Source organism: Orcinus orca, chromosome 9 (assembly GCF_937001465.1).
Source record: "Orcinus orca chromosome 9, mOrcOrc1.1, whole genome shotgun sequence".
In the NCBI taxonomy this organism is placed as follows: Eukaryota; Metazoa; Chordata; class Mammalia; order Artiodactyla; family Delphinidae; genus Orcinus; species Orcinus orca.
This window is the reverse complement of record NC_064567.1, coordinates 95048132-95075705: the sequence shown is the minus strand read 5'-3', so window position 1 is coordinate 95075705 and position 27574 is coordinate 95048132. Positions and strand designations below refer to the sequence as shown.

At 41.1% G+C, this 27574-nt stretch overlaps 3 protein-coding genes across 5 annotated transcripts; 2 read left to right on the top strand and 1 right to left on the bottom strand.

Annotated features, from left to right (window-relative positions):
* Positions 1–689: 689 nt before the first annotated feature.
* MRPL32 (mitochondrial ribosomal protein L32) lies at positions 690–5605 on the bottom strand. The gene is made up of 3 exons (XM_004263318.4): positions 5437–5605; positions 3949–4130; positions 690–1538 (listed from the first exon to the last, which is right to left on the bottom strand). Exons 1-3 carry the CDS (start codon positions 5564–5566, stop codon positions 1284–1286), a joined length of 567 nt encoding a protein of 188 aa, XP_004263366.2. The 5' UTR covers positions 5567–5605; the 3' UTR covers positions 690–1283.
* Positions 5606–5722: 117 nt separating this feature from the next.
* PSMA2 (proteasome 20S subunit alpha 2) lies at positions 5723–16157 on the top strand. 3 transcript variants are annotated; one of them, XM_004263319.3, is made up of 8 exons: positions 5723–5846; positions 9451–9527; positions 10564–10696; positions 12126–12248; positions 12979–13060; positions 14568–14641; positions 15731–15788; positions 15876–16157. In XM_004263319.3, exons 1-8 carry the CDS (start codon positions 5806–5808, stop codon positions 15990–15992), a joined length of 705 nt encoding a protein of 234 aa, XP_004263367.1. In that variant the 5' UTR covers positions 5723–5805; the 3' UTR covers positions 15993–16157. The 3 variants fall into 3 exon arrangements, with proteins under 3 accessions (XP_004263367.1, XP_033294186.1, XP_049570643.1); XM_033438295.2 differs by lacking the exon at positions 12126–12248; XM_049714686.1 differs by lacking the exon at positions 15731–15788.
* Positions 16158–20752: 4595 nt separating this feature from the next.
* C9H7orf25 (chromosome 9 C7orf25 homolog) lies at positions 20753–23556 on the top strand. The gene is made up of 2 exons (XM_004263320.4): positions 20753–20971; positions 21889–23556. Exon 2 carries the CDS (start codon positions 21910–21912, stop codon positions 23173–23175), a length of 1266 nt encoding a protein of 421 aa, XP_004263368.1. The 5' UTR covers positions 20753–20971; positions 21889–21909; the 3' UTR covers positions 23176–23556.
* Positions 23557–27574: the final 4018 nt, after the last annotated feature.

Here is a 27574-nt window from a genome sequence, read left to right as displayed (position 1 = left end):
TACTTTGGAAGATTTAAGGATTTGCTCTCACTGAATTGCACTCCGATATATCATCGATCTGTACTGTACCACATGACATTGGTCATTTTACTTCTAGGAATGTTAACATGGATGACCCCATCAGAGTCCTCAGAAGTTCCAGGGGCAAAACTTACCCTAGGCCTCAATACCAGGATAGAGGTATACTTCTGGATTATGTCTTGTGGAGACTTATCAATGGACGTCCTTTTCAAGGCAAAGCAAGTTCAGGGTTGAACTCACTGCCTAATTCTTGTAAGTACTCAGGCTACTGTAGCATGCATTTTGTTGTGAATATATCCCTGGGCTTTATCTTATTTTATCCATTAATTTTCCATTCAACTGTAATTCTCTTACTTTGTGTTTTAATACGCTACCTCACTTTTATTATTTTTTTCAGCGAGGCAGGAAACAGCAAACCTTGGACTCAGGGTAGACACAGGAATGGGGGAAGGAGACGGAAATATGAAATGAATTGCGTTAAGTTAAAAAGGCCATTGCTATAGAGAGAAATATGATGAAATGTGAAATAAACTAAAAGGTCATCCTAGAAGGAAAATGCAAGGGCAACCCCCTCAGCACATTTTCTGTGTGCTACTGAATTCACTCACATCTCCTTTAAAAGATCTCTCTCCCCGGACTACAAATTACAGATCTCATGAGCCATCTAATGAATTCTGAATGTCATCTTGATTTAATGCGAAATGTCAAGAACTACTTCTAAGTAAACGAACATGTCTCCTATAAGGGCCATACAGAGGCCATTTTAATTTGCTGAAACAAACGAAAAAACCAAACAGAACGAACTTTTTCTTCCTGCTACATGTACCATCTTAAAAAAGCGATACCCAGAATTTAAATAACCTATTTTCAGGTGTTACTTAAACAAAAGCATTTGTGTAAGTATTCTTGTAAGAAAAACCAGTGGCAAACAAACAAAACCAGAGCCCAGACGCATAATTCTGGCTGCGAATTTTAAATTAGGTTTCATTTTTCTGTCCTGAAAATTCTGTTCACTAAAACTTCATAGTATAATAGAAACAGACACATAAATCCATTGAGCCTCTGCATAAACAAACATTTTCAGACTTTACTCCTGATGCATTCTTCAAATTACCCGCAAAAAACTAAGTGCTTATAAAGAATGTTTCAGGCTATGCTGATGATTTAAAAACAAGCACACAACCAACATAAAAACAAAGAATCTTCCTCTTTTTCAGGAGAAACGACTTGTGTGAAGTTATCCTCTAGAAACATGTTTGCTGTCAATTCTGGGTGAACCAGGATGGCCGCTTCCGTTCTCGCTCGATGATCCTCTTGCCCTGGTCTTGCTTGGAGGGTGTCTCCCCCAAGTACAGCACCATGGTCTCCACGGTAGGAGCCTTGAAAGGGCCTCCCTCTTGCTTCCCTATCTGTCGTCTGATTTCCGCTGTCTCTTTACGCACCTTCTCATAGCAATAGCCACAGAGGACGTGTTTCTGTTTCAGGTGACCGCATTCAGGACAAACGTCTATATTGTTCTTAAAAAAAACCCAACCAAACAAAAACATTTTAACAAGACGCAATATAACGCACACATCACTGACAGGAATGAGGCTTATATGTAAACTTTCTTGGAATGTCCATGCCGCACAAGGTCACAGGACCACCCAGTTCAACCTCACTTTAATAGGGAAACTGAGGACACACATTGATTTGAATTAGTAGAAAAATTGGGACTAGAATTCAGGTCTACCGACTTTGAATCTGGTACATTTTTACTTAAATACAACAGTCTTATTATGTGAAATGGTACTCCATTCCCCCATCCTCAAAAACTAAACATCTGATAAGGAGCCCATCAACACATTGGGGTGAACCACACAGCCAGCATCTTAAATAAGACACCAAGGTAAAGGGAATTCACTTTTTCTTTCAGTCTATCCTGGGAAGAACAAGGTGATAAACACATTACAAGTTGGCTTCCCCTGGTCATCAGAGTGTAATTCAAATTCCTGTATGGTATGTGGTGTGAGTTTTCTTCCTATAAATTAACACTGATTATTCCTTAATGTAAAACTCCCTATATATTACAATTTGAGGGTTTCATGAGTTTTATATGTCTACCCAACTTTAATAAGACAATTCTAACCTCTAAAGAAGTCCTTTCATTGTGTTCTAAAGGTAGGTTTGAAATATAAAGAAAAATAGTAAATGGGAACATCAAAGAAACTCTGAGCACTTCCGAAGATTAATCTACAAACATCTGTGAGGCAGACGACAAAAAGAACTCCATTTTCTGAACGAAACAAAAAACCTTGCAAATCATTTGCCTCACCGACTTCTCATCTTACTCCAATACCTGGAAAACTGGATCGCACATCCATCTTCGAGGTATGGAAAAAATACCCACCGTCACTTGGTGCCCTTTTCCTAACAAATCCCTCAGCATAACACACTATATGTAGCAGAAAACAATTCACCAAAGGAAATTAATGCACAAGACAAGAGATATTCTTTTCCCTCAGAAAAAACAAAGTCAGGGAAGTCATGTAACAGATCGCATTCCTAAACTATTAAATTCTCTCAACCAAACTGTATGAATTATTGGTGCCTCAATTAATGAAGTATTTTTCAGTTGCACATTTTAAATCTGGTCCCAACTGTGACTCAATAATACTTTAGAGCTTAAGTTCTAAGGGTTTGGTTTAATACTGAACGTGGAGGCTCATGAAAGTCCATTTTCTGTCCTTGAGTTCCATCTGTACTGCCCCATTGCTGGGGAATGCCGTGGAGTAAACAGGAACTCAAATCACGGCCATTAAAGCCATGAATTAACAAATCAAAGGTAAGAAACGCTGGGCTTCCCTGGTGGCGCAGTGGTTAAGAATCCGCCTGCCAATGCAGGTGACATGGGCTCGAGCCCTGGTCCGGGAAGATCCCACACGCCGTGGAGCAACTAAGCCCGTGTGCCACAACTACTGAAGCCCACGTGCCTAGAGCCTGTGCTCCACTACAAGAGAAGCCACCGCAATGAGAAACCCGAGCACCACAACAAAGACAACAGCAACTAGAGAAAAGTCCACGCGCAGCAACGAAGACCCAACACAGCCAAAAATAAATAAAATTTTTTTTTTAAAAAAGGTAAGAAATGCTAAAATTTTTGTTACTAGATCAATGAAGAAAGTGTACCCATGGGACATGGTGGGGAGGGTAAGGAAGAAGAGCACTGAGATCTAGAACTGTCTGAGGATAGGAACACACACAAAGTTTCAAGAGAAGAATGTGACTTCAATAGGAGACTGCTAGGGTTCAAATCCTGCTTCACCTTTTAAGTCTGAGACCACGGGCAAATTCTTTTTGCCTCAGTTTCTTCATCCTAAAACTTAGCAAAACAATATTTACTCTGGAGGATTGTTGTGAGGATATGATGAGAAAATTCATGTAAAGCGCTTAGATACATCATTAGCACTTAATAGATATTAGCTATTTTTATTACTTATCTAAGGATTTTCCTTCACAGTACCTTATTGGATACAGTGAAGAACAGAATAAATCTGTAAGGGCTAGTAAAACCCCATAATCGAATAGATCTACGCTTCTGACTTTAATTTTAGGGTCTGCCATAGTTAAAATGTTTATTCATATATGGTTCAAAATCACACAGCTCAGGACTGGCACAGCTCACAATACAAAAGTCACGTAGACTCTTAACAACCCAGTCCTCTGTCCAGACTCTAAACTCCCTCCTTGACTATGTTCCTAAGACTTAGGCTACAAGACAGTAGATACACACACATACATAACGAGAATATTGTATTTAATTTAGGCCAGAGGAATGTAGGCATGTAAGATCTGAAAATAATTCACTCATGGGTTATGTGAATAAACCAACAGAATATGCGGTGGTGGACACGAGAAAAAGCACACCCACAAAAATCAGCATCTTACCTTAACTTTAATAAGCTTATGAGGGTTTCTTCTCCTACACCTGTTAACTTCAATGCTGCGTCTGTTTTTGGGAGCTGCCATCCAAAAGATGTTCTCCAAAAAGCTGGAAATCTCCTTACTTCCATTGGTATCATTTGCTGGTTCTGTAAACATAGCTGGACCTTGGACCGCTAATGCTGGTCCTACAAAACAAACATGGAGATACAGAATCAGTTTCTAACTTCTAAATGACCATTTACAGGTATCATTCTCCTTAACAATCAACAATGATATATCAAAAGGCACATATAAAATATTACACTCAACAGGCATTTAACAGGAAACCTTAGTAGCTACTGAAATATAGTAGAGCTCACACATAATTTTAAAGAACACAGAATTTTTCTTAGTGGCACCTGCTTAAATGAATCGGTTAAATTCTACCAAGAGTTTCTCATAATACAGAACTCAGGGGTTTAGTAGTAAACATGAATAAATCTAAGCTTGAGATTTCCAAAATCCACTTCCTACTGGCACTGAGATAACTGTTGATTGCCCTTTTACATTACATTCAGATTGGGTTAGCTCCTCAGTCATATCCTGGTAGGCCCTTTAAGTCACTTCGTTCTTCATAATATTTAATCTCAATCCCCGTCACTTCTCTAAGGAAAAGAACTAACTCATCACTCTTTGTAGAATATTAATTGATTTATGTGATCATCAACATTTCACTTTTGTTTTTAAAATTGTTTATAAAATCAGAGAGATTCCTTTACCCTCTCTTTGCAATATTCCTCAGACTTGCAACAGTTCTTTTGACTTTAGGAACTCTTAAAAATATACAAAGCTGTCTAACACTTAACAACTTGTATTCCTTGTCAATATATCTAAAAGTATTGCTATGCGTAGCCTGATGTAATAGCGCAGGCTCTGGAAGGTCTGTGTGACCTTGAGACCTTTCTGAGCCTACTTCTTCAGTTGAAAAGTGGAGACACCTAATGGGATTGTTGTGGAGATTATCTCAGGAAGCACATGTAGGCTTTGACATATAGGGGGCTCACGGTTCAGACTGCCTGGGTATTATCATTATTATGTTCGGGATACCTTGGAAATCGAATGGAATGTAAATGTCAAAGCAATGACAATTTTAACAACCAAGACACTTCCCTTTAAAATCACTTTCCGGGGAAAACATGGGATCCGGATTCAACTTCACAAAGCTCAAACGCCACAGAGAGCAAATTGCTTTAGGGGGTGGGATGACTGGAAAGGAAAGATAAGAGAATCTAGATAGTGGCGTCCCTTGATGCTAAGTTAATGAGCTTCGGCTACACTCTGTGTACGAATGGGACGATCAGAGGACTTTTTTTTCCTGTTTCTAAGTAAGTGAATGTCCAGGACAACGTCCCCTACGCGTGGCCGAAGATCAGGACGCGGAAGCAGGGCAGAGCACGAGCGGTGCCCACCACTCTGCCTGGGGTCCCCTCCCCACCACCCCTCTCCACGTACCCCACTGAGGACTGGGAAAGCCTAGCCGGCTCTGCCGAAGTTTCCGCTGCAGTTGCTCCCAAAAGTTCCGGAGGAGTCCCTGGGCTGCGGGCCACAGCAGAACCTTCCGCATCAGCATGGCGGGCGCCATCTTGCTCCCGTAAACCACGCCCACCAAACCGCTGGGTCCCGCCCCTACCTCGAGCATGCGCGCACACACGCAGAGGCGGGCAAACGCGCACCTAGAACTACAACTCCCGGCATGCCCCTGAAGCGTCTCTGACTTTCCTCCAATCAGAGAGAGGGAAAGGAACGCGCGGGGAGGGGAAATGAAAAGAAACGGGCCGCAGTGCGCATGTGTGCGGAAGTGCGCTGGGTTTTCGGGTAAAGATGGCGGAGCGTGGTTACAGCTTTTCGCTGACTACATTCAGGTATGAAAGGGGCCCCGGAGGTCCTCCTCGTAACCGAGGTTGCAGGAACTCTGCTGACCCGGTTTTTACCGTCATGGTCTCTGGCTTGGTGCTTCCGGAGGGCCCAGTAGGGAACGGGGGTGGAAATGCCACTTTGCAAAGTCATTTGCAGGGCCCTCCCGCGGCCTGGGGAGCAGTAGTGCCTGGGGTTCGTGGGAACGCGAGTCGGGGGGTCCGGGGCGACCTTGACGCTGCTGGAGGTTGAGGCCCTCACCCAGGGATTTTCTTTAGCTTTGGAGATTAGGGAAGAAAGTAGCTTTGCATTAGCTGTCTCCGGGTGTCCCGTTCAGAATTCAGGATTTCCTTCCTGACCGAAGTAGGCTTGATTCGGGAGTTTCTGGAGCTCGGAATCTTGGTCAGACCTATGGGGGCCCTTTTTCTCGGAAAGCCCTAACTTTACAGTTTGGTCCGGGTCTTAGTCTCCATTTGGCACTAATGTCTCTCGAAACCTCTTCCCGCTTTCGTTTTCTTTGGTGCCCCCACTGGAAGCTTAAGGACTGAAAGTGAAAGCGTTATTTATCTTTCTATTTTCTAGTCTTTGTAGGCGCCAAACTACTAGGCTACATTTGCGTTTTGGCTGTTATTTTGGGAAGGGGATGTATTTGTTTAAAAAAAAGATTGTAGGCTTTTTAAATTTTAGAACAGGTAGATAAGTATATTTTTCAAAGTAAACTTGAGTTAAGCTGTCATCATTCCCAATGTAAGAAAACCGTCACCAAAGGATTTAACAAATCGACTGGGGAAGGATTCAGTTTGCCCATTTTCCTACAGACCAGTGATGCCCCGTTTAATTAAAATGTATTCTTATCTGACTGCTGAAGGCGGGCCGCATCTGACTTGTTGAGGACTTTCTGTGTGGGTGGAGCTTAGTCCATCTCTTTGGGCTACCATCTGTGATAAATGTTATCTCAACACCTTACAGATGAGCTAACCACAGCTCAGGCAAATTAAATAACTCGTCCCTGGTCATAGGTGAGTAGCTGAGTTAACATTCAGACTGGGTTCTTTCTGACGACAAATTTAATACACTTTCCATTACTGTGCGACGTCTTCTTAAAATGCTAAAATACCTTTATTTTAATAAAAGGTCTCATCATATACAACAATAGGGAGCAATGTTTGCCAAGTAGTCACTGTTCATATTCGTGAACAAAGCAAACCTGGACCTTTATCTTTAAGAGAGTGTAATCCTCGTGGAGCTGAAACATAAAACAACTATATGTTAGCAGGGAATGAATCTTTCTATAATAATTTTCCTTATTAAAACACACTCTTTTGTTTTTTAACATGATAGTGCATTTCTGTTTTAGAGTAAAAAATTTGTTTCCAGCCTTTTGTACTCAGAGTTAAACTACTAAAGGTGGAATGACAAGAGACTATACTATAGGAGGTGTTCTTGTGGATTACATTTAGTTGGGGATATTGACAATAAGTGGATAAACAAATGGGTGCCTACTAATGCATTCTGAAGAATGTTTTTCCTTTACTCAGGAATTTTTATCAAGAGAGGGAGAAAGAAGGAACAAAACTTTAGATTGGGTAGTCAGGAAAGACCAGTGTTCTGGGGGACTGAAAGATGAAAGGGAGCCAACTGTTTGAAGATTTAGGGGTAGGGAGAGTTGCAGACAGAGGGAAGAGCATGTATGAAAGTGCCAAAGTTGAGACGGACCGAACTGATAGGAAGGCCAGTGTGTTAGAGTATAATGAGCAGAGAGTTAGCATGGGTCAGGCCAATTTTGCAGGGCCCTGTAGGCCAGAGTAAGGAGCTTTTATTGTAAGTGAACCAAGAAGTTATTATAGGATTTAAATGGGGAATGACATGGTACAAAAGTAACTCCGGGTGGGGGAAGGGAAGTAAGAGGGGAAAAGATGAAAACTAGTTAGACGGCTATTTCAGTTATCCCTGGTAGAGATGCTGGTGCTTTGGAATTGGGTAGCGGCATGATTGAATACAAAGACGGTTGATAGCTCGGTGAGCTCCCAGGTTCGTGAGCTTTCATACAGAAAGATGCGATGACAGAAGTGTACATGTGTGATTATGGCAGCGGAAGAAAAGCTAACTTTTAAGTTTACCTAATCCTTTAAAATGTCCCCAGAGGTATTTGAACTAGGTATTGAAGAATAATTGAAAGCTGGATGGACCCAGAAAGTCATGATATGATTATCGAAATAGGAACCATTAAAGGAAAACAAGTACAGCCTAATTTAAAAAATGTAAATGCTTATTGCTCTTATTCTGCTCAAGTCAGCTAATTTTGTCATTTAACAGTCTTTAAACTGCTGCCCCTAGGCTTATTCCTTAAATAGGTCTAGATGTGTGTCTTGTCAGTCAGATGAACCTGGTCATAGGCTGTGTGTTGGAGTACTGACTGAACAGAGCTTACACTTTGTAAATGTTGAAAAAATAATTCAAGTATGATGAATCTTAGCCAAAGAGGAAGCATAGGACAGTATAGGTATGAGTGTGTGGGATTCAACCTAGTCTGGGTGGTCAGGGCAGCTTCCCTGAGGACGTGACATTTCTACTAAGGATTAGAGGATGACTTGGAAGGAGTTCACCAGACAGTGGTGAAGTGCATTGCAGACAGAGGGATTAGCTTGTCAGAGGGGTTTTTGAATGTTGAGTAGTTGTGTGTCTGGAGCAAGATGGGATGGTGTGAGTTGAGTGACAAACAGAATATCTATAATTTTGTGAAGATAAAACAGATGACCTTCTGAAACTGAAGATTATATTTTCAGTAGTAGACTGGAGATGTGGACCTAGCTGTGTGTCACTTTGGACAAATTACTTTTCATTCAAGGACTTTGTCAATAAAATAGAAAGGTTGGTGACATTTACAGTAATTGTTCTAACTCAATAGCTAGGTTGAAATAAAATGTGACCTAAAAAGCCAGTTTGGGCCTAGCTAGTAGCATTTGGCTGCCAAACTCATGGAACCAGAAATGTTAAGTATAACCAGCTCATGGCATCTCGAAATAGTTTTGTATTATATAGCAGATACTTTGTTGTGACTGATATCTAGGTTTTATGTCTTAGGCCATGTCTGCTTTATAAAATGTTCAACTCCACCCACATGGATTATTTGCTGTTATTTGGTATTTAACAGACACATACCTGTTCTTAATAATATTACTTTTAGGTATTTGCTTGCTGCTAATTTTGTGCCAGGAACAAAAGGCATCACTTCATTTAATCTTCACAACAACCTTTGAAATATTCATAGGTAACTACTATACTCCTATTATCCCCTTTACAGATGAGAAAACTGAGACACAGAGAGGTTAAGTAATTTGCCCAAAGTCACAAGGTTGGTAAGTGGTGAAAGGCAACAGTAATGATGCTGCTTTAAGGGGCAGACAAGAAAAAACAACCTAAGGAAAGAGATTAGTGTTACACTATGAATAAACTTAGTTTCCGTACAACTTCATGATAAATTTTCAAAGCCCAGCTATTCCTTGAAGCTTGATTAATGGATTTGGCCTACTTACCTGCCCTTTCTCAGAGGTGTTCCTCTAATAAGTATTTGAGAATGTGAATTTAGCAATACCTTTGTTTCTCTTTAAGCCCATCTGGTAAACTTGTCCAGATTGAATATGCTTTGGCTGCTGTAGCTGGAGGAGCCCCTTCAGTGGGAATTAAAGGTAATTAAATGCTTCATTCATTTCAGATTCCTGTTATTAGTTGTCATAATGTGTTCTTTTGGAATTAATAGGTAATTAATGTAAAAGTAAATAGCTGAGGCAGCATAATTTTTTAACAGTTCTTTTTGGGTTTTTTTGTTTTATAAATTTATTTCTTTATTTATTTTTGGCTGCGTTAGGTCTTTGTTGCTGTGCGCGGGCTTTCTCTAGTTGCAACGAACGGGGGCTACTCTTTGTTACGGTGTGCAGGCTTCTCACTGCGGTGGCTTCTCTTTGTTGCAGAGCACGGGCTCGGGCTCTAGGCTCATGGGCTCAGTACTTGTGGCTCGCGGGCTCTAGAGCGCAGGGTCAGTAGTTGTGGCGCACGGGCTTAGTTGCTCCGTGGCATGTGGGATCTTCCCAGACCAGGGCTTGAACCCGTGTCCTGAGTTGGTAGGTGGATTTTTTAACCACTGCGCCACCAGGGAAGTCCCAACAGTTCTTTTTATTAATCTACAGTATTTTGATGTTTAAAGAAAGTAATAAGCCAAAGAAGATGAATATTTTTTTTTCAAAATAAATATCGCACCTTTATCTATTGTGATGACCCACAAATAGTCTTTCCTATTCAGAAAACTGAGTATTCTTTTGTTTTTTCCACTGATTGTGTATCACTGTTCTCTGGCAGTTTTTTTCTTTCCATAACTTAGAAAAGGTTAATCATAAGATAACTTATAAAAAACATATCATTGGTTGTAAAATTTCAGATTGTAAGAACAGTAGGCCAAGTAGGCAGAATTCCATTATTTTAAAACATATGGACTCTTTCTTAAGAAAAGTTGTGTAATACCTTTAGCTGAGGGACTTCTTAGTGCAATCCAGATGACCATTGAGGGAAAGTTGATTTACCTTTCCTTGGGTAATTTTAATATAGAAATCCAGAAGAAAAGCTTTTATAAATAAGAAGAAATAAAGGAGTTTGGCTGAAATGCTTCCACAACTAGAAAACTGTTGAAGCGAGTCTTTAAATAACATTTAAGTCTTCTTTTTTTTAAAGCTGCAAATGGTGTGGTCTTGGCAACTGAGAAGAAACAGAAATCCATTTTGTATGACGAGCGAAGTGTCCACAAAGTGGAACCAATCACCAAGCATATAGGTTTGGTGTATAGCGGCATGGGCCCAGATTACAGGTACCTTGTACCCTTTATTCTTTTTCTCACCATCTCATGAATTCCTTGTAATCTATACTTTGAGGAGAAAAATCAAAGGATGTTTTTCCTTTAATCTCCCAACTTCTCATCGTTGGCAGCTGAACTTAGTTTGCCAGTGTGAGACAGACTGGGGCTTATTTGAAGGAGAAGAGCTCAGTGCCACTCAGTCGTAAAAGAGGAGATGGATACTTACCCCTCTCATCTCTGTTCAGTGGTTTTCCCTTCTGATCATAATACCTCTTCTACCATCCAAGGGCTCAGCAAGGGCTTTGCTGTTCTCTAAATGTATTTTAAAAACAACAAAAGCAATACATGTTATAATAAACTATATATTTTTAAAGTTGTCAGACAGCAAAAGAAAGCATACCATCCAGAGTTAACCTCATTTTATTTACTTCTGTTTTTAGCAAAGGGACAGAATTCTCAAAAGGCCACTGAAAGTTGTGGAGTATGACAGCCAGTGTGGATCCAGATGTTTATATAATCACTCCTTTGATATTTCACAGGAAGAGAGTAATCCTGTTACATCAGGGTGCCAGCAGGTTTAAAGAGATTGGTAGCTTTCTGTTTGTCATTTAAGAAGCAAAAGGAATATTATTACTTCATTCTTGAGTTTGTGGAGTAAGATAGGTAGAGCCAAAATTTCATGAGTTAGAAAAAGCACCAGTGTCACTGGCATGTGATCAGGCTTCACTACAGTGGATCCTGTTACCACTGCACGGAAGGGAGACTGCAGTGTACTAGCACTCACAGAATAAACTGACACCACAGGAGTATTGTTCAGAGGGCTAATGTGCAGAGCTCAGATTAGCACACGAGCAGGTAAAGGTAAATCCTGCTTCTCTTGCTAGGATATTTAATTGTTACACTTTTGACAAATTTTACATTTTTTTAAGTTATAATTAGTTTCACGCTGTTCATTCATCTCTGGAAGGTACCCTTTGAATTCCAATCTGTGGAACAAGATTGAGGCAGAGTGAGAAACATATGCCTGACAACGTGTGTGTGTGCGTATTAGCCTGTTGCCTGGAGTGAAATATAAAAAGGCAAGGTGCCTGCCCTTGGGATAAGGGGCGCACAATCTTGAAGACGCTGTGGCGAGATATAAAGTTCTTGTATACGCTAGAGCCATGGCTACTAAGCTAATGGGTACCCCCCAGTCCACAGTTTCCTTCCTTTTGCCTTGTTCTTGTTCATCTATGGTTTGTCTCCTCAGTGATGCTCTGATATTTTCTTGTAAATTAACCATAATCAGATTTAAGAACAAGACTGGCTTAGAGCGAAGAGCTACTATTAGAGATACATGTCAAACTTGTGCTATTGGTATATGCCTACAGAAGGAGAATGAGTCTTTAGATAGTAAAGCATCTGAATTTTAATTAAATCTTATTTCTTTTCTGTTTGTCAGAGTGCTTGTGCACAGAGCTCGAAAACTAGCTCAACAATACTATCTTGTTTACCAAGAGCCCATTCCCACAGCTCAGCTGGTACAGAGAGTAGCTTCCGTGATGCAAGAATACACCCAGTCAGGGTAGGTTGATTTTATTACTTTAAATGTGTCATGAATTAGAAAAAAAATCATTTTATGAGTAGACGTATTTTTTTAAAAAGGGCTTAGTATTCCTATATTTCCTTAATCAGTGGAGAAAATCACTATGATGAACATTTCTGATCTTAACTGGACCCGAAATATTTTTTTAAAGAGAAAATGGGAATGTTTTCTTGCTGTTCGTATAGTAGCAGAAACCATCTTCTAGATAAAGTCCTTTTGCTAGTAATTAAAACATTTCTGTATGGGCAGACAGTCATTGCTGCTTCCAAATTTATCTTCTAACCAGAAATGATTATAAGCACATGATGAAAGCAATAACTCTGACACATCCGTATTTATTTAATTCCAGTGTTCTTCAGCTTGCGTGTGAACACGGATGAGGTAGCTGCTGATTTGTAAAGCCAGTGGAAAAGCTGCGTTTGTTGAAATGTGTCATTTTGTTAGGACACTGTTACTCCACGCTTATTAACCCTGATGTTTGTATCACTCAATTTACCAAAATGATTTGACTGTCTTTTCTCAGTACCATAAAGAAAATTCATTTTGAATTGATTTGTTTAGAATGGTGTTAAATACTTTTTAAGAAGCTTAGAAGTCTAATTCGGTTTACCTGATCACTTGCTTTACTTGAGGGTATTAATAAATTCTTAGCTTAGGTTGACTTTAACACCATGAAGATGGCAAGTAATTTTCATTTCTCTCTCTTCAGTGGTGTTCGTCCATTTGGAGTTTCTTTACTTATTTGTGGTTGGAATGAGGGGCGACCATATTTATTTCAGTCAGATCCATCTGTAAGTATCATTAGATGTATTTGAGGGATTTGTCGAAGGGCTCTTTGAATATCTAGTAAAAATAGAAGCCATAAAAAGCTTAAAAATTAGAGTATTTTCTCTTTTTGTTTTTCATTTGGGCTTTAGAAGTAGTATATATTCACTTGCACATTTAAAATGTTGGTAATTCAGTCTTCTGATAAGGAAGCCACTTTAGTTCTGCCCCCTGTGTTCTTCTGGTATGTTGCTTGACTTCACATACTTTGAATGATTAGTTGAAATAGTTGTTATCAAGTCTCTTTAAATCTGTGGAATTCTTTTACTTTTAAAAAATTATAATTAAAGGTAAGGGTCTGGGTGGGGGCAGTGCCCTTTGCAGTCAGTTTAATCTTGGGGCTGACTTCAGTGTGACTCTTCCTGTACAAATATTGATGTCCATCTTGAATTCGATGTTTTGCAAAATGGGTGAGTTGTCTGCTCTAAAGCAGAAGATTGGTGTTCAGGTTAGCAGGTGTCTGTAGAGGGTACCACTCCTCCACGTGTCTCACATCTGTCACTCATGTTTGCTGTGAGGAGACCTGAAAGAAAAAACTCGTGATTAGAAACTGATCTTTCATAGTTTATAGATCACTAGATAATGGCAAGTTCACTCAATTCAAACTAGCTTTGTAATCTGAAAAGGCAAAAAAAAAAAATTTTTTTTTGGTTGTTACTTAAATCAGAAAACTTAAGTATTTGGGGAACTTTGACAGTGTCTGCTACCCCATATCCGAGCTTCTGAAGCTAAGTGACATGCCCTCTTACCTCCCTTTCCTGGGGGTAGCAGAGCCAGCATCACTGGCATCCAGCTTTCACCTTTTGCCCTTTTCCCCCTGTTGTGTCTAAAAGGCAGTCGGTTCTTTTAAAATAGGTTTTGTCTGTTTCTTTCAGTGTCTGTGTGTATGTGTGTGTATGTATTTTTTCAATAGATGAGTCATGTTATATAGGACATACTGCTGCTGCTTTCATTCAACATTAGATTACAAAATATCAACACCTTTGAAAAATTTTAATGCAAAGCTGTGTCTTTTTAATTTATTTGCTGCTGCTGCTGAAGAACTGGTCACCATTTTTCAGATATATATGACAGATTTCTAGAGCCCTTCAGTCCTAGTAAGCTACAATATTATTTGTGATTATTTGCTCTGAGTTAACCTCAGTTTCTTTTTTTTTAACATAAATTTTGTACAATAAGTTGCACATATTTAAAGTGTACAGTTTGTTGGGTTTTTGATGTATGTAAATGCCTGAGAAAACCATCACTACAGTGAAGATGCTGGACTTCTCCATAACCTCCAAAAGTTTCTTCATGCCTTTCTGTTATTTATCTCACTAACGTATTTTATGGTGTATTCCGTTGCATTCCAGTAAATATTTTGTGACCTTAGAAGTTAGAGATGAAATTATTGAACTGAGACATAAATGTCAGCATCCTAAGTAATTAGGTTAATGATTTAAAATGTTCTTTTCCTCTTCCCTTCCTGACTAGGGAGCTTACTTTGCCTGGAAAGCCACAGCAATGGGAAAGAACTATGTGAATGGGAAAACTTTCCTTGAGAAAAGGTGGGCTTATAAAACTAGATTCATTAGCAAACTTACTTTACAGTTTTCAGCTCTCTTTAAATAATACCATGAATCTAAACAAATTTGTTGTATGACTGTGTATTCAAGCCTATTTACCTGATAGAACAAACAAACTTTTCTCTACTCTGGCTCCCCAGCCTTCAATATATTAAGTGGTAATATTCATTTCTTACGAACTTCTCTTTCTGCATTCTCATGCTTTTTTTCCTAAATATTATTTTTATTTTTTTACTTCATTTTTCCTACTATCTCAAAGAAAAAAAAAAAAGACCATTGGATTTGGAGTAAAAAAATTGGGGAGGAAAATTTTTAAATGATGTAAGTGATAACAGCTTACATTTTGACGATTACAAAAAAAAAAATTGTGAAGCCAAACCCGGTGTCGATGGTGGATTATAGTTGTGATGTATGTACTTGATAAAAATCTGTCCTGCCAGCACAGCAGACTGCTCTCCCTTACTTCCAGCTGTATTCTAGACTCAGCATTATTGTAGCCCACCAAAAAATGTCCTACATTTTGAATGGGAAGAGTTCGCAATTGATTTTAACCACCAGATGAACCTTTTCAGTACATTTTCAAATAATATTCATGTTAAGATTATTTAAAAATCTTAGACTCGGGATTAATTGGTAAATTTAAATAAGCTTCGGATTTTAAAGCAATTTTTTTTCCTTTTACATATTAGTGAGTCTTCCAAACATAAAAAACATAAGAAATTTTAGCAGAAGTCTGATTTCTCTGCTTTATTTTTATAAATTGTTATAATATTGCCACCACACTCTGATTGTATTAAAATGTTTATACTTAAGGAAGTTTCCTAAAATAAACTCACGTTAGGGTTACACTCTTCATGATGTCGGGAATGCACACCAAATAATTGTCAATTTCTTATCTGGGGGCAGCTAGTTCCGTGAGGTGACAAAAAGAATTAATCTGTAACTTAATATTTTTAAGAGTGTTTTAGATGTTTAAGAAATCTTACGCTGTTGCTATCATTGTGTTTACATAGTCATAAATAATGTTAATAGTGCCGTAAATCATTGGGTTTTTTTCAAAAAATTCTTCAGATATAATGAAGATCTGGAACTTGAAGATGCCATTCATACAGCCATATTAACCCTAAAGGTTAGTTCAATATCTAACAGTTGGATTTGTAGTGATTGTATAATTAACTGCTTAGAAAATTGAAATTTTTCCCTCCCTCTTGATCAGGAAAGCTTTGAAGGGCAGATGACAGAAGATAACATAGAAGTTGGAATCTGCAATGAAGCCGGATTTAGGAGGCTGACTCCAACTGAAGTTAAGGATTACTTGGCTGCCATTGCATAACAATGAAGTGACTGAAAATCTGGAATTTCAGATAACCTCTGTACTTAAACATGTTTAAAGTATGTTTTTGTTTTGCAGACTTTTTGCATACTTATTTCTACATGGTTTGATGGACTGATGTTTTTAAAATGAGACTTATAAATCATAATAAACCGTTAAATTCAACTTCCTGCTTTTTAGGAATTAGTAAAATTTTAACATAGTTATATACTGCTTTTCATCACAGTTGGTTTCTGGAAACTACAAAGCAGAACGGTGAAACTGTCTTTAGTCCTCATGCAGTTTGGGTTAAGTCAAATCTTGTTACTCTCTTTGCTGTCAGATGTCTGCTTCAGTAAAGCAAAATGCTGATTTCCGTAAACATCACTGCTTTTAGAGCTGGGAGAATCTTCAGACTTTCGTGGATTCTGAGACAAGGTGGAAGCATAGATGCTTTTCAGGCACCATTCAGTGTGTGTCGGTGAAACCCTAGCATGCTCTGTGAGATTGCACTGGAGCTACCAAGAGTGCTAAGCCAAACAGTCTCCTATAGGAGATATGTTATGTACATACATCAAAAATGGTGCGCTACTTCCTGTTGGTTTTCCCATCGCAAGTAGGTACATGTATTTAAAAAGAGCCCCCTAGAATCTACTAAATCTTTTTAACTCAAGGATGAACGTGAGTGCTGGAAATAAAATACTAATACTTAAATGTCAAAATTATGGCTTAAGTCTCTCCCTCGTTCATGTAATCTCAGTGTAATCAGAACCTTCACTGCAAATTAAGGCTCATAGAAGCAAGCAGATAATGGGGTACCTGAAGCCTGTTTTCATTATATGTGAAGGCATAGCACTTAGTTTTCTTTTTTTGTTTTTAAGGCATCGTAGGATAAGAGAGATCATGTCATTAGTCTTGCTCATGCTTATAAATAGACTAAATAAATTAGTCTTGCTCATGCTTGCTTACCAACAAAGAGATCGCGGGCATTTCTGTGATTTAAATGTGGCTCTAAAGATCTTGATTATGATCTAGCCAAGTTTAGGCTCTTTAGGCAAGAGCCTTATCTTGGAGCATGTCTGTCAGGATTCCCAGTTCTACCCACTGTCACTGTAACACCCCTGTAAGTGGCTGAAGCGTTATGATGGGAGATGGGAGATACCAACTTGACCTATTTCTAGACATTTGTCTTGAACGCCTCAGTTAACATAACAGTCTCTCCTCGTCGGCTCTTGGTACATTGTGAATCCAGCATGCTAGAAGGTGAACTTAGTGTTAAAAAGGAATGGTTTTTGGAGTTAGGTCTCAACTCTCCCACTTAACTGGCCAAGTGACTGCACAAAGTAATTATCTCAGAGTGTTTTCTCAGGACTAAACTTGATTATGCAAGTGAAAGGCCTGGCAAGGTTAATGGTTAAGTACCCCATAAGTTTTAGCTCCTTTGAATTTGCTTAGGCTCTCTCTAATGTCTCATATTAAGAAACCAGAGGAATGCCAAAATTCTACAAATCAAAGAAGGGAAGAGTAAAGGCATTTTTATTTAGGACAAAAGGAAAGCAACGTGGAGGTTCTTATTGAGTGCTAACACAGTAAGTCCTATGGAATAAAGAGAGGAAGAATTAGCTGAAGCAGATCTGTGTCCAGGTTCTATTCTTTGCCTCTTTGCCCCATTAAGTACAAAGCCTAGCTCAGCTGAAGCTGCCTAGAACTCCCTTGGTTCTCAGTTTGTTCTTTTCATTGACCTTAATTTTCACTTGTCCCCTTTTGTTCCATTTCTTGGGAAACTCAAGTTTTTGGTCTGACAACCCATTATGCATCCCTGAATGTTCTCCAACTCTTCTGTCATTTCTAGCCAGTGGATTCTAGCTTCTTTTAATCTTATTTAAGTATCATAATGCTCCTAATATACAGTCCCCTCTCCATTTTTGGTCCAGTTTTTTTGTATCTTCTCTTAAAAAATTTGCCTCCACTTGTTTTTCTCTTCCAGTTCCTCAACTGAACCGTGAATCCAAGTTTGCAAAACAATTATTAGCAGTGAAACATGGAAATGTTTAAAATTCACACATGGGGGGAAGAGGGAGTTGAAAAGGAAAGGGAAATAAGGAAGAAAAGTAATATTGATCTTTATAATTATCCAGTGCTGGCTTATTGGGTACTGATTAGGTGAGAAGGGTGATCAAAGGATTTTTCATCTATTGTTCGACTACGTTCATGGACTGAAACCGCCAACTCTAAGCCTTAACTTCACCTCTTTATCACGCGTCTCCTTGCTGATGTAGGCAAGCTCTGAGCCCCTGTTGTAAAGAAACACAAGCTGATACTCAATGAAGTGCCTGAGAACATGTAAGAGTTGGTAACTCCTTTGGTTTAGAATCCTAATTTCCTGAAACCCAGTCCAGTGGTCCTGTATTAATGTCACGTTGCCTCACACGGTTCCTTCAGTTCAGACTCCTCCCTTGACCCTGCTCTCAAGGACCTTATTATCGAACCAGCAATACCTGCCTGCCAAGTAAGTGATAGCTTCCTAAGCATGAGCCTATTTTAAAAGTTAGATAACTTCTAACACTTAATCAAAGGCCCTGTCCCTGAGTTTCATCACTTTTACCATTTTAAGTATTCCATCAGGTACTCCCATATTTCAAAACAGTAGGCTTATTATGGTTATTTCTGGATTCCTGAAGGTCAGCCATCATATAAACATTTTATTCTGCAAGATGAGAATTTAGAACTCTTACACCACCCTCACTTCCCTTCTGCTTTAATTAGATCACAATGTTTAGCATAAAAGATTTTTATTAGGGGTATGTAAGTATACTGTGATTGCTTTTCCTCACTTTTTTGCTTTGTTTTCTCTGTAGCTGTCACTAATTCTTGCCAGTTCCCCCCTAACGGGATTGCAAAACCCTCTGCACAGTTTTCCTCACTGTCAGATACAAGGTAATCTGACAGTTCTCACCCAACCCTTCGCAGCCCCTCTCCCCCAGCACCATTCCAAGAAGTTACTTGAAACCCTCTCTTTCTGCTCTAATCCAAGCTGGTTGCGTCTTTGAAACTCTTTCTTCTCCTCTTGTCTCTTGATTGGCTGGGTTTAAAAATTCTAGATTAGAAAGAAATGTCTCCACATTTAAACTCCTATTAATTGGATACTGGAGCCTTTTGTTTTTGCTATATTTTTCACCTATTTTTTTAAATCTACTTTTTAGTAGATTTTTACACTCTTCTTTTCTATTGATGTTTTTAAGATTTGGGATATTTTTAATTTTGAAGAACTCTTTCCTATACTCCATTATCTCCCCTTTAAAAACAGAATTCTTCTTTGATTTATGGCTGAAATATCTTCTGTCTGAGGAGGCTAGTTAAAGATATTTAAAAAAAAATTTTTTTTTGTTCTGCTTTCTGTTTCCTTTAGATTCCAAACAGAAAAATGTTTGGAATTGCTGTGTTTGTGAATCCCAAACCTACCTACTGGGGGATGCCGAATATCAGCACCTATAAGCCATTTCTCTGTGGTCTTTCATTTGCTCTGTTTCTCCAGAGAAAAAGGGTTTGAGGGAGAGGGTGATGAGAGGAGTGGGACAGGAGTGCCAGCGTTCCGTGAGGGGCAGAGAAGGGGCCGACAGCATTTTACTGTTCAGGACGAAAACTTAAACTCTTTTCATAATGTGTCTGGAACCCCTCTGATTCCCTGTCTTCAACATCATAAACTCGACTTCCGCCTGGGGAAGGATGGGTAACTGTCCCAGCTCCACAGGACGGGAGAGAGGACTTGGTGTCTGTTCCTTATACAACATGTAAGCAATGCCCATTTTCAGCCCCTCCTCACTGCCTCCTTTCCTTTCAGGCATCTGTAGTCTACTAACTACTTTCGCAGAGAGGCTTCCTGGCTTCAAATAACCTCTCTCTGGCGGACTTAACTCTAAACCATATCTTTTAGGCTCAGAGGATTGAATAAATATGTTGAAAAGCACTTGGAACAATGCCTGCCACATAATAAGCATTGAATAAGTGTCATTATTGCTCTTTGTCTTGAAAAATGTATCGACATATCTCATGTGCAATCACCTCTTGTTCTTTTTAGTCTTGTGGGTTTATTCCTTTCCTGTCATTTAAGTAAGGTTTAGGAAAGGAGCAGGCAGGCATAGGATTAATTTTAAAGCCCTCTTAAAATTTTAAAGTTAGCCTTACTTTATGGGTGACTCTGGACACTCTACTAAAGCTAATATCAATTTCCTAGCCCTTCAGAAGCCAGCCACCAATCGTTTGTCCTCTTCAGAAAGGCAGCGCGTCTCTAATGACACTTTCTAATGGAGAGCCCGTGGTGGCGCAGTGGCAAGTGCTTTGGGGTGGGGTCAGAAATCCCAGCTACAGCACTTAACAGCTGTGAAACCTTTGACAAACCTCTCCAGCCAGTTTTCTGTTAAAATGAGCCAAACTTTTTTTAAGACGACAACCACTGTCTGGCACTCGTAGGGGTTTGAGCTTGATGGCAAAACGGTGTACTTGACCCGCGGAGAGGAGGTGGGCGCGATCGGGAGGTTTTCTCCACCAAAATGCACCGACTGCCGCCCCAGGCAAAGTCTAACCATGATTAGATGCTAGGATACGGGTTCAGCCTGCCTGGCACGCTGGGGATCGAGCGGCTGGTGCCCCAGTGGGAGATCATCTTTCCTGGGGCCAGGCGGTCGCGCGCCCCGCGCTTGCCTCGCGGCGGGAGTAGAAGAAGCCTCTTCCCTTAACAAACATGGCCGCCGCGCTAGCGTCAGCCCCGCTCTGGAGGCCGCGCTGCCGCCTGGGAATAGCGGGCTCGGCGTCACCCGGCGCGGGGCCACGTGACGCGGGAAAAACCCGAGGCAGCGGGGCTGGTGCAGGCGGAGCTCGCGCCAGCGCAGCAGCAGCTGAGGTCCGAGTGGGGAAGGGGCTGCCCAGTGAGGTTACTCGACGGGTCCCGGCCTCGCGCGCACGTGCCCGCCTGCTCGCGCTCGCGGTCTTGGGCGCTGACGGTGAGGAGCCGGGGAACGGGCGAGGGGGTGGGGGAGCCGGGCGCCCCTTCCGAGGCCGGGAGGGGGTTGGGCCGGGTCGGCGGGTCGGGTGGCGGGCGCCGAGCCGCCGAGCGCTCTCCGCCCGCGCCTCCGTCCCGGCGCTGGCCGTGGGGCCTCTTGGAGCCCGAGCCTGCCCGACGGGGCCAGCGGTGCAGGTGGACCGAGCAGGGCCGGGTGCCCGCCCGGAAGGCCCCGCCGACCTCAGGCCCGCCCGCCCGGGCCGCCGCGGGCTGCTCCGTGGAGTTTATCTTCGGGCGTTTTCCTCGGAGTGGGTGCGGGAGCCGAGTTGGTGGGCGCCTTCGGTCTTTAGAAATGGGCTGGGTTGACGTCACATGCAGGTACGAGGCGGTCTGGATTCCTGGGCGTGTGTACCGTGTGCCCCTGGGAAATCACGAGGCAGCAGGTTGAAGGAGACCCACTCATGGAAGATTAGCGTGGTCAATTGAGGAGAGAGTCTCCTGTTTTGGACAGTTTGTTCACCAGCTAGTCTGTGTGGATACTTTTAATCATTTTTATCTTGACCCTTCCACTAAAATTTCTCGACAGCCGAACAGTAAGACTGCTTATAAGGGAATTCCTTATGTAGCAGGTTGCCAGCCCCCTGCGTTTTATCCTAACCCGGGATATACTGTGGATCCCATGACCTTCAAGCTGAAGAAATGAAGGCGCAAAGAGTGTTAGAACCCAGCGGACGTAAGGAGCAGTTCAGAAGTCTAGCTATCATCCTTTCCTTAGCTCTCAGAGGAGGGAGTCACTCCAGAATCAGACACACAGAATCCCAGGTTCATAGACCCGGCCTCCATAATCTTTGTGGTCCGAATGAAGTCTTAGAATCCTGAGTGAAGAATTGCTTGCGGTTGATTTGTTTCTTTTCATAGGAAAGGCATAATGCTGTCAGCATGTCTGCACACTCCATGCTTTGTGAGCGGATCGCCGTAGCCAAGGAACTGATGAAGAGAGCAGAGTCACTCTCCAGGTCGAGGAAAGGTGGCATCGAAGGTAGTGCCAAGCTGTGCAGCAAACTGAAGGCAGAATTAAAATTCCTACAGAAGGTAGAAGCTGGGAAAGTAGCCATTAAGGAGTCCCATTTACAGAGCACTAACCTGACACACCTAAGAGCCATCGTGGAATCGGCAGAAAACCTGGAAGATGTGGTCAGCGTTCTCCATGTATTTGGTTACACAGACACCTTGGGCGAAAAGCAGACCCTTGTGGTGGATGTCGTTGCCAATGGTGGTCATACCTGGGTGAAAGCCATTGGCCGCAAGGCTGAAGCTCTGCATAACATTTGGCTGGGCCGGGGCCAGTATGGCGACAAAAGCATCGTTGAGCAGGCTGAAGACTTCCTCCAGGCCAGTCACCAGCAGCCGGTGCAGTACAGCAACCCTCACATCGTCTTCGCATTTTACAACAGTGTCTCCAGCCCCATGGCCGAGAAGCTGAAAGAAATGGGTGTATCTGTGAGGGGAGACATAGTAGCCGTGAACTCTCTGTTAGAGCCCCGTGAAGAGCTCCAGGCCAGCGAGAGCGAATCAGACGATGATGGCCCCGAACTTTTGCGGGTGACCAGAGTAGACCGAGAAAACATCCTAGCCAGTGTCGCGTTTCCAACGGAGATCAAGGTTGACGTGTGCACAAGAGCCAACCTGGATATTACTACTTTAATCACATATGTATCCGCCCTCAGCTACGGAGGCTGCCGCTTTATCTTCAGAGAAAAAGTGCTCACCGAACAAGCAGAGCAAGAGAGGAAAGAGCAGGTTCTGCCACAGCTGGAGGCATTTATGAAGGACAAGGAGTTGTTTGCCTGCGAATCTGCCGTCAAGGACTTTCAGTCTATCCTAGATACCTTAGGAGGACCCGGGGAGAGAGAGCGGGCTGCTATGCTAATTAAGCGAATTAATGTGGTCCCAGACCAGCCTTCTGAGCGTGCCTTGAAACTAGTGTCCAGTTCAAAAATCAATAGCCGCTCATTAACGATTTTTGGGACAGGAGACACCCTAAAAGCCATCACAATGACTGCCAATAGTGGTTTTGTCAGAGCTGCCAATAACCAGGGTGTTAAGTTCAGTGTGTTTATCCATCAGCCCAGAGCACTCACAGAGAGCAAAGAGGCCCTAGCTACCCCCTTACCAAAAGACTGCACAACTGACAACCAACACTGATGACATCCTTTAAATACTGTCATGGGAATAAGTTATTTATACCAAAGGCTGTGTCTTCCCATTCTTAATTGGAAAAAAAAATGGTCTATAGTAAAAATAATGCTCTTTAATGCTCTTTAGAGCTCTTAAACCAGTCAGGTTGACTGTCTCATCTATAAGGTATATAACCTAAAGTACGCAAAAAGCACAAGAGGCAACCTTATTTATCAAACTGGCTACATTATAATTAGAACAGAAATACATCTGTGTAAGGCTTGTAGCTGTATCACGGTATTTTGATTTGTTTCATTCAGTAGGGCTATCACTCCCCTAATGGTAACCGCCTCTCTTGGACTGTGGCTGCGTGGCATCTTGCATTAAATATCTGGAGAAACCTCTGAAGCTTGTTTTTCATTGTATTGATTTAGCAATCGATATGGGTTGAGGCTGGGAGGTAATAGTTTTCAGTGAATTTTAGATTCCAAAGTTATGGCTGTTACTGAAAAGACACTTATTTGATTGCTATCTGTCAGGTGCAGTCTGGTGGTTATGTTTACAAAGAGGACATTAATATAGAAGGAAATAAAGGGAATTCTGATCATGGGAGTCCCATGAATCTCTTGATACACCATCGTGATAAGATAGACAACAGTCACACTACTACAAACCTAAGGTGTTTAAGGTTAAATATTTATTTGACTATATTGAAAAAGAATTATATAAAATAATAGGTTTTACTTTTAAATATAAATGGCCCCCACATTAGCAGTATTTGGATTGTGAATACTACTTTTCCCATTCCTTTTGCAAGTGGGAAGGGACAGCTGCACTATTACGTCTCTCTCGTGAAACAGTGGCAGGGAGATTCCATGCCTGTTTCATGACACAGTTGTAATTAAAAAGAAATTTTTATGTCCGTATTGTGCTAGGTGTTTCATGAATGTGCAGTGAGGACAAATTAGCAAAGTAGGTACGTATTCACATTTAAAAAATTGGGAATTGAGTCTTAAAGCTGAAGTATTAACTTGTGCTGAGTGTAGGAGCCATTATTAGAACTTGATTCTGTGTTCTTACAGCCTGGCCTTTCCACTGAGCCAGCCCCTCTTCTGTGAGTAGGGAAACTTCAATTTCCAGCCACAATGTTGAGAAGGTGGAACTTGATTGTCAGGGCCCATGAAATGAAATGCAAAATTACGTGTATGGGGCGGGGGGTTTCTCCTGGGAGAGATTCTATTACTAACTCAACACATTTCCTAGGGGAAAAGGCTGTGATTGGGGCTCCAAGTTAGTGTGGAGAGGTAGATTTAACTTTCACTGGAGCAGAAATTGTCTAGTGTTAGAAATTGGGCTTAGGCCTTTTCAAGCACCTATTAAAGTACTAATTACTTGGTACTATTATGTACCAAGCATTATAACAGTTATTGGTATAAAAGATGAATAATTGCTCTTTGGTCTAAGGGGTTCTTCATCTGAAATGGAAGGAAACAATTGAAGTATAATTAATGTACTAAATTTTCTAAAAGAGTTACGTTTAAAAGACTGGGAACAGAGTAAGGGAGTAATTCGTGCTATGGGGACAGGAAGTCAAGAGAGGCAGTGACCTCTGAGGGGTTGGGTGTGAGACTCAACAGGAAGTGTACAGGGAGTGGATTGGAAAGGTACAGAAGTGTGAATATGAGGGCCTGTTCAGAGACAGGGCTCATGTGGACAGTTTATAAAACTGGAAGTGAAGTAGAAAAGCAGGCAAAGTTCTCTGAAGAGTTTGGCATTAGAGAGCCATTGGCCATTTTTAAGAAAGGATGGGTCATGATCAGATCTCTTAGTAAAACGAAGACCTGTAGTGTGGAGGAAGAATTAATGGAAGGAAAGATAGGATTAAAATGATAGCTAGTACAATATGGTGGAATGTAGTATATGCTGGGTGTGTTCAAGGCAGAATTGATGTGATACTCATTCATTTAATAAACATTTATCAAGTTCCTGTCATGTCAAACACAGTTTGCCATAGAGCAATATAGTTGCAGGTATCAAACAGGAAATATTACTGATACTAAAAGTGAAACCAAGCTGAATCACTTCCAAATGAGGGGCAAGGGTGGAGAATACATGTGGTCCGTATAAGAGAAGACAAGTCAAAAGAATTCTCAAGGGAAGCATAAAAACCAGAAAGTACAACATAAGAGAGCTGTAAGACCAAGAAAGATATAAAACAGCTTTGGAGAAGCTATAATTTCCCTAATTAATTATAGGGAAATATACAATAGCTAGATACTATTTTGATAAGTTTAGACATCTCAGTGAAACATGATATTCTTAGGAAATATGAGTTAAAATTGAGGAAGAACTAGAAAACCTATTTAACCCATAGTCCTTGAGAAGATTGTTCAAGTAGTTAATTAACGACCTCCAAAAAATGTCCAGGTCCAATTAACTTCTTTAGGTAAGGTTTTGCTTACATTTAAATATCAAATAATCTCCTTGCTCTAAAAAATAATGTGGGCAAACTGAATCTGACACATAAGTATCATGCCAATTCTGCCCTAAACAACTTGGGGTGATGAAGATGTTTTGGAACTATATGATAGAGATGGTAGTTACACAACATTACGAATGTACTAAAGCCATTGAATTTTTCGCTTTAAGTCAGTTAATTTTATGTTTTGTGGATTTCACCTCAATTAAAAAAAAACAGTACCCCTAAGTGGGGTGGAAATATTTAGCATGGTAAGATGTGATGTTCCATTTACTCGCCCTCCCCTACCCGCAAATGAGAACTTGGGCTGCTCCTGCTTGAGGACAGGGTCCTGTGAAGGTGTGCAGCCTGGGAGCTGTATCTTAATTTGTGTAATTGCAAGCTGGTTGTCTCAGATCATTACTGTATTGGGAATGTTTTCAAATTCATTTTGTGGAATATAAGCATGATTCTGATACTAAAACAAGATATCCTAAAAAAGAAAGCTGCCTGAAAATTTCAATCCCAGGCAAAGAACACCTCACCCTGTGGGAATCTTGTTTGCCAGAGGATAAAAGACACAGATGATCCCCCCCAACTTAAATATTAGGGACTTGGGGATTAATCTCCACGCTGCAATAAAATTGGAGGCAGGAGGCTTACTTTGAGGTAAAGAGGTAACCCCAAGACTCCTCCGTGCATGAAACCGGAATCTTGGAAAGGCTGGAGTCCCTGAGAAAAAGGATCTTGTAAACACTGCCCAGGGTGACAGCAAGGAAATGTGACTCCAGTGGCTCTGAGTGGAAGAAAAGGAGCCTGAGGGATGTCAAGTCCAGACTGTGCTCTGCTAGGAGCGTCATGGGGAAGGCCCAGGCGTGTGAAATTAGTATAAAAATGAGTCCCAGGTAAGTAGTATAGTTCAGATACCTCACAGAAACACTCATGGCATCATTCGTGACTTGTGGGACACTTCAGTTTCCCAAGCTTCACAGAGTCCAATGGAAATGAAGCTTTGCTTGGATGGGCTTTCAGTGAAACATTGTGAAATCATGTGAGGAAATCTTCTACCACCAGTGAGTCAGCAACACAAAGTTCTTCAACAACTTAAGATCATAGTAAAATAATCTGATAAATAATATAAAGTAAATATGGAGGGTTTGACGTGTTCCCCACATGTATTATTAAAAAAAAAAAGAGGAATGAGTCAAAGAGGCAGACAGAGGCTAAAATACCATCTGTGACAAAACACTGCGAGTAGCTAAGATGGAGGATGTGGTTTATAGCTGCAGAAAGTGGGCTGAACCCCAGAATTAGGCAGATGCTACCCACCCAGGCACAAGTAGTGCTGGGCGTGTGATGGGAGAGCATGTCTGGTGCAGAGGACACCTCACTTGTGGGAAGCTTGTTCCCAAGAGGAAAAGGGCAGAGCTGAGCAGAGCATCCCAGGTGGTCCAATAAATGACTCCGTGTCCCCAGAAGGGGAGAAGGGCCAGGAGTGCACTGTGGGGAAGACCTCCCCCGACCTGGCATCGTGGAATCAGAAATCCGTCTCCATATAAATAAAAAATGTTTTAAGAAGGTAAAATAAAGTATAGAAACCGTAAGGAGAGAATACAGGCAATCGGGAGTTCTAGTAATAGAAAAAGCCTCACTAAAATGAGATGTTCAGAAAAAACTTCAAAAACGTCAATCAGACAAAACTGAAGAAAAGATTCTGAACTGAAACATAGCTCCCCAGAATGCAGCAAAGAAGTAAAAGGATGGGAAATCCGAGAGGCTGAGACCTGGAGGACAAATAGTGAGGTCCACAAAGGTCACAGCAGACAGCAGGAGCCAGCACACTGCACCTGGTCCAAATTCTCCCTGCCTTTGCCTGCCTGTCCTGTAGGGGCTGGAAGCACCCACATCCTTGCTCTCTTAGCCTGAAATCCTTGCCAGTGAGACCCGGGGCAAGTCTGTTAGTTCTGC

What these genes read in the sequence shown, in the direction of transcription:
- MRPL32 (XM_004263318.4), bottom strand. Translation starts at nt 5,566, where the DNA reads ATGGCGCCCGCCATGCTGATGCGGAAGGTTCTGCTGTGGCCCGCAGCC. An exon ending in CTTTCCCAGTCCTCAGTGGG is followed by an intron (nt 4,131 to 5,436) that starts GTACGTGGAGAG and finishes TTTGTTTTGTAG; the next exon opens with GACCAGCATTAGCGGTCCAA. An exon ending in ATAAGCTTATTAAAGTTAAG is followed by an intron (nt 1,539 to 3,948) that starts GTAAGATGCTGA and finishes GTTTTTTTTAAG; the next exon opens with AACAATATAGACGTTTGTCC.
- PSMA2 (XM_004263319.3), top strand. Translation starts at nt 5,806, where the DNA reads ATGGCGGAGCGTGGTTACAGCTTTTCGCTGACTACATTCAG. An exon ending in CAAGAATACACCCAGTCAGG is followed by an intron (nt 12,249 to 12,978) that starts GTAGGTTGATTT and finishes CTCTCTCTTCAG; the next exon opens with TGGTGTTCGTCCATTTGGAG. An exon ending in CAGCCATATTAACCCTAAAG is followed by an intron (nt 15,789 to 15,875) that starts GTTAGTTCAATA and finishes CCTCTTGATCAG; the next exon opens with GAAAGCTTTGAAGGGCAGAT.
- C9H7orf25 (XM_004263320.4), top strand. Translation starts at nt 21,910, where the DNA reads ATGTCTGCACACTCCATGCTTTGTGAGCGGATCGCCGTAGCCAAGGAA.